At 45.6% G+C, this 10,942-nt stretch overlaps 1 protein-coding gene across 1 annotated transcript in view; it reads left to right on the top strand.

Moving 5' to 3' along the window:
• The first annotated feature begins 995 nt into the window (after nucleotides 1–995).
• RCSD1 (RCSD domain containing 1) overlaps nucleotides 996–10,942 on the top strand; it is a 32,205-nt gene continuing 22,258 nt past the window's right edge. Inside the window, exon 1 of the mRNA XM_010079842.1 lies at nucleotides 996–1,143. Coding sequence (XP_010078144.1) covers nucleotides 1,138–1,143 — 6 coding nt within the window. The 5' untranslated portion in view covers nucleotides 996–1,137. The remainder of the gene's footprint in view (nucleotides 1,144–10,942) is intronic.

The following is a 10,942-nucleotide window of genomic DNA, read 5'->3' as shown; positions in this document are numbered from 1 at the left end:
ATTCTTGAGAAGCAGCATATGCAAACAGTTGCTAGAAGAGATGTCTAGTTTACACCACTGTGATTTGAACGGAAAAGGAAACTGTAGCAAAACATTCCTGAGGCTTATTTTTTCCCATCTGAATTTTTCTACCACCACGGAAGCTTCTAATTTCCAGTGCATGAGTCTGTCCTTCCCTGGGAAGGGAGAGAAGAATATCCTGCACCTTCTTACCTGGTAGCGTGAGACACAAGCTCAGGGTGGAAGGAGCTAGTCCTGTTTTACAACTAGCCAGTGTCACCTTGCATGGAGTCCCTCTGCTTGTGCCCACATCTGTGCAGTGCCCATCACCGTGGAGCCCTGATATCTACTTGTGGAATCACCCAGCAGTGTGGCAGTACTGCTGAGATTATTGTCATCCCTGGGAGTCCCAGCCGTGTACTGGAACACCAAAGCCCTCAATTCTGTTAAATGCAATCATCACCCTCACTCTGCTCCTCTTCTGCTCCTCTAACTACTCTAAAGATAGTCCACTGCTGATTGAAATTACATAAAAGTGTGAAGGAAGAGAAAAGGGAAGCTGCAGGTAGAGGAAAAAAGATCCTCCTTACAAACAAACAGCAAGGAAGAGACCCTGATGACTTGGAGAGGGAAGAGTGGACAGGGGAGAGATCCAGGCAGAGACACCGGGAGAACAACTGCAAGCAACAAATAGGGGCAGTACAGGGCAGGGGAGGAAAAAAAAATAAGGTGGTAGAAAATATGAAGGGGAGAAAGAAAGGAAGGGACAAAATGCACATATGTTGTCCCCAAGTTTGGGCACAGCAGCAGAGTTTGCTGCTTGTTGTCTCATGAGCCCAGCACTCCGGGAGGGACAGTATCTGTTTAGATTTGTGTCTAAATTTAAACTCTGATTGCCTTGCCTCCCCCTCCTCTCCCCTCCCTCCCTTCCTCTCACCCACCCGCCCTTCTTCCTTGTTCGTAGTGCAGGGCCACTCGCTGGGCTCTGTCAGTTTTCAAGCTGAGCAGGAGCTCGGATATTACATACCCTCCACAGAAGCGCGATTTTGCTCTGGCTTGGCTGAAGTTTTCCCACAGATAAGAGGGAAAGGGGTGGGGAAGCAAGATTGCCCCGAGGACACCTCTCTCTTGCAGGACATGGAGGTAATGAAAACTTTTATTTCCACTAGCTTGTGACTGGCTCCTCGATCTGCATTAGCTCCACCTTGCAAAGCAATTTCTCACTCAAGGCAGATCAAAATATGAAAAATATCGCTGGGGTTTAGATAAATGTCTCTCCCCTGCACCCCAGCCCCCACCACGCACCTCAGAATATTTTGCAGGTTTTAGTCTAGATTTGGAATGTAGTGGGATGGTGTGGGGAGAAATTACCTCTGTGAAAAGGGAATGAGGAAGGACTGCCATTTACTTTTTTAGCCTCTGAGGTGGGAGAGTTAAATTTTAAAAGGCATCATTTAGAAAGGAGGTTTTAAAAATCCTGTAAAAATGGGGACATAAGGAGATGTGAACAAACGATACAGGATTAGCGGGCTCCTTGGGATTGATGCCTACCCAACCCATGCAGCAGCACCGTGATTTGGACCCGAAGTGGTGTGTCCCCCCTGTTCCACATGGGTTGGGCTGTCTCACCTTCATTATCGATAGAGCATTATGATTCAGGAAAGAGGACCTGAGAACCGTTGCTTCAGGAAGGTAAATGAGTAGCACACCCCCAGATGGTTTCCTGTGCCTTTTTCTCTATGCTGCATATCCCAAGCTTCAGGAGAGGCAGAGCTCATGTCTCTGGGTGGGCACACAGCTGGTGGACCCGGGCGTAGAAGCAGGAGTCAGGATTCCCAGGCATTTACATCCAAGCCTTCTCCTGTGTAGCACCCTCTTGGGCAAGGCAGTTTACCTCTCCTTGCCTCTTTTCCCATTCATACGAAACGGGAGCAATGGTGCTTGCTTTGTTCACGTCAGACCAGATTCACTAGCTTTTCAAACAGTGTTTTAAGTGGCAGGAAAAAAAATATTTATTTTTAGGAGGGGCACGGGAGATAGAAAGGCGATTACAACATTGGCAAAACCTCAAATGACGAAAGAGGTATTTCAGCTAAATACTTTTGGTATTTCAGCTAAACACAGATCCTACTAAATACTTTATGTTATCTTCTCACAGAGCTTTTTCTGTGTTGGTGCAGCCCCAACAGCCGGGGACACGCAGCAAAGCCAGGGAACAGTGTGCTTGCGGCACTACTACAATTTTTCTTTGAAGATTTCCAGCACATAGCTCTGCTGGGCAGTTCTGATAATGCCCAGGTGCTAACATCGCAGTCCTTGTTATCTGTGCTGGCCTGCCCTACAGGCAAGGGTAAAGATCAGACATGTTCATTGCAAGAAATGTCCTCAACAGACTATCTGACGATATTTTGGTGTGGAGAAGGACCAAGCAGCGATTAAACCAACTCAGCACAAACTACCTGTGGCATGACAAATATATAGCGTTATAAGAGTTTTTAAGTTTGGCAGAGCCTGGATCAGTACCTGTTAAAGGTTGTTTTATTCTTTTTCACTATACAGTGTCCTGTAATGTCTCAGAGGGGAAAGGGAGGTTGAGCTCTTAATTTAACTGCTGTGCACAGGAAGCCACATATGAAGCAAAGACTAACTTAGGGCTAAAGCAGATATTTTGTCATGTTGAGGACACTCTTGTCCACCCCCTCTCCTCTCCACACACAGAGTGCTGCACCCTTCGCATACTTTCGGTTGTCTGCTACCGCGGTGTTTGAGAGTAGAAAGGGGCACACCTGCCATTTCCTTCTGGGAGACATGTGTGACACATACGGCAGGTCTGACCGTCAGGAAGTTTCTCTGAAGTATTTAACCTAAGAGTTTCCTGCTCTTGATTCTGTCTCTTTATCTCTATTTCCCACTCTTTCCCCATGTTACTTTGTTTTCTGATCATTTGTAGATTGCTGCATCCATTCTTATTTTTAAAACATCTCAACTCCCAAGACATTTTTCAAGTAGTGCACTTGGTTTTCCCTTCCTGCCCTAACCCTCAAAAAAAGTGGTTAATATCTCAAAGGTAAGAAGTTATTAGACCAAAATAGAGCCAAGAGCAAAGACTTGAGTTCCCACCTGTGAGTTCTCTCCTCTGTCTCTTCCTGAGAGCTTTTCACAGGCAGCATGAGCAGGACCCAGAGACTTGCTACAGTCTTTTGCGTTAAAAACAGATTTAATGGTCCTGTGCAAGAGGAACTAGAAGTTCTGTCATTTCCCCATTTGCTTCGTCAGTGGCAGGCAGAGCTGGTCTGTGCTTTCCTGCTGGCATAACTGGCAAGCTCTTTGCTCTAGTGGGACACATGAGGATTACCAGCATTAGGGAAAAAAGGGCAGAGGGCTGACCTAGACAGCTGATTTCCATCACGTCTTTGGCAGAAGACCCTGTTGTTGAAAAACCCACTGTGGAAGCAAGGTAGTTGGGATTGCTTTCTTAGACTGGTTAGTGTGGGTTTGTGACTCCTTTTAAGGGCCAGTACCTACAGTCTTAGCCATTCTGCTGTCAGGAAGGTGCCACATTGGAAGCAGTAACTGTAACTATTTAAGATCTCGAAGAGGGAGAAAAAGGCAGCAAAACCCTATTCTTGCAGTTCATGTGATTTTGTGTCTGCTAATCTTCAGGATTGGTTGGTTTTGTTTTTTTTTTTTTGTTTTTTTTGTTTTGTTTTTTGTGAAGGCCAACTTTTTGATGCAAGATAGATTTGAGAATCAGTTTTCTTTCCAGTGTTATAACTGATGAAAGGAACTCAAAATCTTGAAGCTTACATCACAGACTGTTAAACATGAGGAGTTAATATCAAAAATGTGTAAAGCTGGCACAGATGAAAGCTAAGCCACTTGTAAAAAATCAGTCACTAAACGTTCTTTGCACTCACAGTACAAAAAGGATCAAAATTATTGTGTTGGTTTGTTAGTTTACACCTTCAGAGTTGGTGTAAGATGGCTAATTCCCATAGCTGTACCAAACTTTGCTACGAGTGTTGTGAGTTAAGGCATCCACCAAAAGTGCTTGTGGCTTTCTGCAGCCCATATTCAACAGCAGTCATGGCATTCCTCTTCCAGCCTCTCTGTAGGAGCTTGGGAGCATGGAGACATTTGAACTTTGTTTGCACAGCAAGGGGAAGCAATCCAAGATGGAGTTTCACTTTGATGGCTCCCTATGGTACGATGGGTTCCCCAAGCTGTGAAGGTGCAGCAACCAGATTTATTTTGGGAAGGCTCCCCTCTTCTTCTTTTTGCCTACCAACAGATTTCATTTCTTTCTGTGACATCTCCATTCCCCTGTCTCTTTTCTGCAACTAGCTCCTGGTAGATCTTCACTTTGCCTGGTGCTACACCAGCTCCGGAGAGGGAGAGCTTTTCCAGGGCTGAGAGCAGTTCTCTGCTCACTTCCCCACTTCCCCTCTGGGCAACCTACTGGACATGGCACCACCTCCAGGCCCTGTTCTCTCTCTACACCAAAATGCCCTCATCTGGGACATTTGGGGAGTGATGGGGCCACTGATCTTTTCAGTAGAGCTCCCTCCTGTGTCAGGTGAGGATACCACAAAGAGGCCCCAGTCCTGCCCCACTCCTCTAGCGAGCAGCAGAGCAGCATGGAGAAAATTCCTCTGAGTCCTCTGTTCCCCATCTCACTGGGAGACTGCAGAAACCCCTTGGGGTTCAAACACGTCCCCTACCTCAAGAGGCAAGGTCACAAGCCATGGCTTCCTTTGTGCTGTGGTCAGTGGGACATCACGACTGAGCACATTTCCAGTTCCAGTATCCCAACTGCTGCATCCTTCCAGGAGCCATGGGGAACAATGCCCTTGCCCAAACTACAGGGCAGCTTGCTTTCAGCAGAGGCACTCACCTTGTCCCTAGGGAAACTGCACTAAGAATATGTGACCTGTCAGTTCCAAGAGGACTGAAGTGGAGGGGATGGAGGGAAGGGTACCTGGTACTGTGCAGACAAGGGAGTTGAAATTTGTAACCGTTATGGTCCTTGGAGCAGCAGGACAGTAAGCCACACAGAGGTGAGCTGGGCTGAGCGACATCTTTGCCCACCCTTGCAGCTATGGAGCCAAGATTACGTACAGGCATTACGCCATGGTTAGCTCTGCCAGGAAACAATTTCCCTTTCTCCGGAAGCTCTGCTGCTTGGCTTTCACTCCAAAAAGTTAAAACATTCGTTTTCCACTCTTCTTTTTTCTTTTTGCTTAACAGAACATTTTAACCTCAAATACACTTGTTTCAGTGCTTCCTCCCAAACTCATCAAAATGACACTTCACACAGAGTGTCTGTGTAGATAAATGGAGAGTATTTAGATATACTGGGACAGCTAGCATGTGACCCCATTTTACTCCTCAGGTCTGGGCAGATTCAGGACCTGCCTGACAGCATGTCTACAGCAGAGGACCCTGGAAAGGATCGGGTTTGCCAGTCTTCCACATCCCAGTGACTGGATGAGGCCTCCCTCTTGAAGGACAGAAAGGAACAAAACCAAACCCTATGGGCTGCGCTGTGACCCTTTCTTGTACCTCGTGGAGACTCCAGAGTAAATGGTTTGCGGAATTAAAGCTTTTCCTGTGTCACTGGAGAGGGATGATTCTTCTGAACCCCTCCTCTCCTTCACTCCCCATTTTAATTTTTGGTCACCTGGGTATCCCAGGTCATGGTGATAGCCTTTTGGAAAAGCCTTCTTTCCTGTACTTCACAGTCTAACTGGCAGGGCGCCTTACTGTTGAGCAGCATATTATGCATACCTTCTCATACATTCCCAGGATCTGCTTATCTGAAGAACAGGGGAAAACGTCAGCATTGCTTTATCGATAGGCGCTGCTAGGAAACTCTTCTGGTTTTTGTCATGGAAATGACCAAGCCCATACAAACTAGGGGTGGTTTTCCTTCCTGTTTCCATGTGGTTGGTTAACAGTTGTAGGTGGTTTTCCTAAAACAGCAACTCTACAGCCTGAATTTGGGATCTGAGTTGGCAGCTGTACCCAGCAGTGAGAGGACATGTTTGGAAGACCTGTGTATTTTATTGGTGAAGCCTTCTTGCTACCTGTAGGTGCTATAATACTGCAGAGACACAGCTTGTCTTGGTGACCTGCAGACAACTATATGTCTTCAGCAGTTTGCAACACAGCATGCATAAGGATGAATTTGGTCTAGAGACAGGAGATCTGTTGTGTAAGGGAAGTTATTGCTACACAGTCACTGCACAGTTGCTTCACAGTTATTGTCAGAGACACAGGGCACTTTGTTCTTATGGAGTCTCACGTAGGCAGGGATTTCAGTCTAATTTAATCCAAGCCACAATGTATCCAGCTATGAGTCTTATGCCAGAAATGCTTTTACATTAACATCAAGTCTGAGGCATATCTTTATGATACCTTATCGTCAGTATATGGGTCCTGGTAATGTACTGACAAGGATGAGACTTATCTGCTGCATTAGTGCCAAGTGAAGTTTTCACCTGTTAGAAAGAAAAAAAGACAACAGACCAAATTCTTGTCAGATATGAGTACGTTACTTGCTAAAAACAAACACCCAGACCTCACTTGCCCTGTTGGCAGCTGGTATAGATGCATGCCCTTCTTCTTTTGTTCTTCAGCACCAAATTTTAAAAGAGCTCAAAACCCACACAACAGACAGCAAGGCAGTAAGCTGGTTTTTGCATACAAGTGTCTTTATGTGAATAAACCTGTTTACCCTTTGTAACGAGATGCACAGTGTTTTGGTCAATGTGGATGACTAGTGGCCAATCTGCAAAGGATATTGATTTACCAGTTCCAGCTTCAACAAAGCCACTGTTAAGCTCAAGCTTCTCAAATGTATGCTCTCAGCATGATTGAACCACAGCTCAAATTGTGCTTTTATACAATTTGGTAGCTATGGCATACACTGGTGTGTTTCTGAGCATCCTGCAGTACTTCACAAAACATAATACCTTTTCCTCATGCTCTAATACCTCTCATGCTCTAGCACTGAACCAAGCTACATACTGCGAGAAATATATTACTCATGTAGATCACAGCTTTTCAAGCACAGAGAATTAACATGTGCAGTTTGGAAATCCTCAGTATCTAAAGGATGCAGACCAACAACTTGTTCAGAGAAAGCCACAAAAATGCAAAGGAGAGGGAGGGCTATCTCAGAAGAATGGTGTTAAACAAGTTAGTGTGGCTTTGCAGTGAGACAGAGGACAGTAGTCTAAAACTTTTAACATAGAGGAAACAGAATTAGTTGGTGCATTGGAGAAGCAGTACACCTAGGAATAATGGGATCCCATTAAAGGGAAGATGTATATCTCACTGAATAGTAGGAAGGATTTCTAGCAGTGAGGTCTAGCAGGGTTTGGAATAGTGTAGTGGAAACCAAATGTAGTGGAAACCGTTTCACATGAGATATTCAAAAATAGACTGGACAGAGAATTAGAAAGATGGCAAGAGCATGTTGCATTCAAGCAATAGTATTGATGGGACCACCAGAGGGGCAGGACCGTACTGTTTCTGCAGTTCTTCTGTGTGTGGGGCTGCTAGCAGAAGCTAGTGGCTATTCAGCATCAGGCCCCAAAAGCGTTTATGATTCCTTCCTGCTACAATACATTGTTCAAGCTCTGCAAACTTCTGCCTATGGAAAACCTACGTCAAAATAAATTGGCATCATATCTGCAGGAGTCTGGGAAGTGTTCTTTTATTGCCTGTGTAAAGCACAAAACCAATTTTCTTTGTGTTCTTTCTTCCTAAGAATGGGTTTCTTTATCCTTTAAAACCATGTACTGCAAGAGCAATCATGGGTTATTCAAGTCAATCGTCTTGAAATACCTTTCTGCTGAGTGCCATGTTCCCCTGATATAAGTTCAGATGAAACAGGTCCTGTTTTCATATACACACACTTGAACTTGTGTGCCAGGTTGCCTAAGAATTTCACCCCTTGGGCCTGCAGCGAGCGTGTGTTTAACTTGTGAAATGTGCACAATATAATTTGGTTTCCCACTAAGTCTTTACAAAGCGCGCAGAGTTTTCAACACTGTCCCCCCATGAAAACCCAGGGTTGTCATTCCCAGTTTCAAGGTTTTCATTCCCAGTTAGAGGCAGAGGGGCTGTCTGTGCAAACAAATACAGGCATGCACACTGGTCCTCTAGACAGCAGGTGTCTGTAAAGAGGACAGAGTGGAAGAAAAGGGATGGATTGCTGAATACACTGGAGGATGAGGTAACAGGAGATGTAAAGGTAACAAGTCAGACAGGTCACCCGTACAAAAAGGAAACAGTCTTAGCACCTTCTCTTTCGTGTCCCAGCTCAATGCAAAGTTGTCTTTTCCACTTATATCAGGACTTCTACTCTCATGTAATATCAAGTCCTGCTCTGTACAGCTCTAGAAGCCTTTGCCCACAGCCACCCAGGGATTTCTTCTCAGCCCCTCTCCTCCTGCTCTTTGGATACACCGAGCGTGGGACTCACCTTCCTTGCCCTGTCTTCCCCTCCAGTCCCACTGGCATCTCGCACTACTCCAGCTCTGACCTCAGGCACCTGATGTGGGTGATCCACCCGCGACGCTCTCCGTGCCAGGTCCTTCAGGGCTTTGCTCAGGAGCATTGGTGCTCAAGGTCCAGTCTTACAGAGTCCATCCCCTGCAGCAGCTTCACACTCTGATCCTGCAAACTGAAGCCTACATCATCTATAGCAGCTCTTTTTGTAGTGTGCACCAGTTTAGTCCATAGATTCTCAAAGGCCAAAGCTGGAAGCCTTTTCTTTTTGTAGCCTGTGGGAAATAAAAGCTATCAGGTAATGAAAATGTCATACTTTATTTCTTCTGCCTGTGCTCTGCAACTCAAAAATTGCTGGATCATTATTTTGTGAGTTGAATATAATTTTTCTTCTCAACACCTTTCATTTTAAGGTGCATGAATTCAGTGACATGCTGGCCAGAGCTTCCTAGAGCTGAATAACTGAGCAAGCGGCGTGCAGGCACTGAGCCTGCGCTTCCTGTACACCTGGTTCCGGTGGCCCAGCTTTAACCTGGAGAAACTGTGCCTGGGGTTGAAGGAACTTAGTCCCCCTTCTTGCCACAGAAAGAACATGTAAGAGTTACAGTCAGCCGTCAGGAAAAAGAAATAGAGCACTGAAGTAGCTAGGGTATCTTGCAAATATTGGGTTTCTCCTTTACAGAGTTGTTGGGGGAATTTTATAAGTGGGTTACTCAGAAACAGAGTTAATTATCTTCCTGAGATCCCAGAAAAAAAATCCATGTCAAAGGCTAAGCTGCAGCTCAAGAATTACTTGTGCGCATTTTCCTTAGGATATATAATAGAGTCATTTACCTAAGGAAATCACTAAATTCCCAATGCATCATGAAAGCTGATCCAGACTGGGCTGAAAATTCAGACAGGCACTTTCAAACATAACTGCAAATTACAGCTGCCTGGATTTGTTTGCCCAGCGTAGGCCTGGTTTTCAGGGGTGTCACAAACAGAAGACTCCAGACGTCTGCAAAGGGAGGGCAGCTGCTGAGAAAGCAGCTTTGCAGACCCAGATCCTAAGTGCCACTGGGGCCGCTGAGCTCCCCAGGGTCCAGCTCAAAAGACATTTCTGTGGATATAGCTTAGCATTCACACCTCAAGCTGGCTGCTAGCTGCTTGCTTACTATCACTTTCCTCCGCTCTGTATCTGCATATCTTTTTCAACTAAATTCCTGGCTCAGATAAATATGAACCTCCTTCTCTGACCTGCCTGTATCCAGTGTAGACCTAATTTAATAGCAATGTGTTACAAAGATAGCACAGTCCTAACTGATGGGTCCTGAAAGCTGCAGCAGTTGGGAGCTCTGTGCAGGCTCATTTACCCTCTGATTTTCTGTTCCCAGCATGATAACTGAAGAGGAGTTCAATCCCCGTGCTGCTACAACTAGACTGTCTATAGTGTTGAGTTTAAATGGGGAGGTATCACAGTCTACTTAAAGGATTTAACTGAAGTATTTTGAATTGTCCCTGCTTCTTACATTCTCTGTGTCCCTTCTTTGACAGTTCAGTGATTTCAGTTTCTAATTTGACCTTCTGAATAGCTTCAGATTAGATAATTAATGCATACTGCACATACACCTGCTCAAAGTTCATCCTCTTTAACTGTTCTGTCAGTCCAAGAGTGGTCCCTTCCTCGTCTCACCTGAAGCATCTTGCATCTGAGCCTCCTCCTGTTGAAGTCTGTCTTATTTCAGACCTCTCGGCTTTTTTCTTCACCCTGTGTGAGGCAAGCAAGGGAGAAGCCAAACTGAATAGCAGTTGAAAGGTGATTCATCGTGCTGAGCTATTTCCTACAGGGGCTGTTCCATTCACTCAGCCGTTTCCTTCAGAGCAGCTGCGTGTAGGTGAGAGCAGGGTGTAGCCTCACATCGTGTCTACAGCTACAGGGCTATGCAGGTTGCTTAAAGCAACACTATGATTCAGATGGCTTCAAATAATTATTTTCTGCAAGGCACAGTTAATCCAACTGAAAGCTGTTCATCTCAGAGGCCTGTATCAGATTACCACCATTCATGCATTTTATTCCCCACTCTGAAATAGAACGCATGCATCCCCAGCCTTCCTGGCTCTCTCCCTCACCTGTGCCTTGCATGAGATTGGATGCACTTGCCCCACAGACTGCACCACTTTCCCTCTCCCTGCAGGCAGCCGGGGAGGTTTTGCCGGTTGTTCCTCTGTTGGCTCACCCCTCATCCTTCTAGAGCAGCAATAGCTCCCCAGAACAAGGCCTGGAAGTACACACAGAGAGGCACCAATTAATTTGAGGAGAGTTGACAGGCTGTGTACAGTTCCCAGACCATTAAGAATAACAGACATCTGAGAGGGAAACATTGGGAAGCTGAGGAGGATCCTGGGGAAAACCCTGGCCAGGAATGGAATTCTGGACAAGCAA

Source organism: Pterocles gutturalis, unplaced genomic scaffold (assembly GCF_000699245.1).
Source record: "Pterocles gutturalis isolate BGI_N339 unplaced genomic scaffold, ASM69924v1 scaffold29069, whole genome shotgun sequence".
In the NCBI taxonomy this organism is placed as follows: domain Eukaryota; kingdom Metazoa; phylum Chordata; class Aves; order Pterocliformes; family Pteroclidae; genus Pterocles; species Pterocles gutturalis.
The sequence above is the reverse complement of the archived record's forward strand: the minus strand, read 5'-3'. Positions and strand labels throughout refer to the sequence as shown.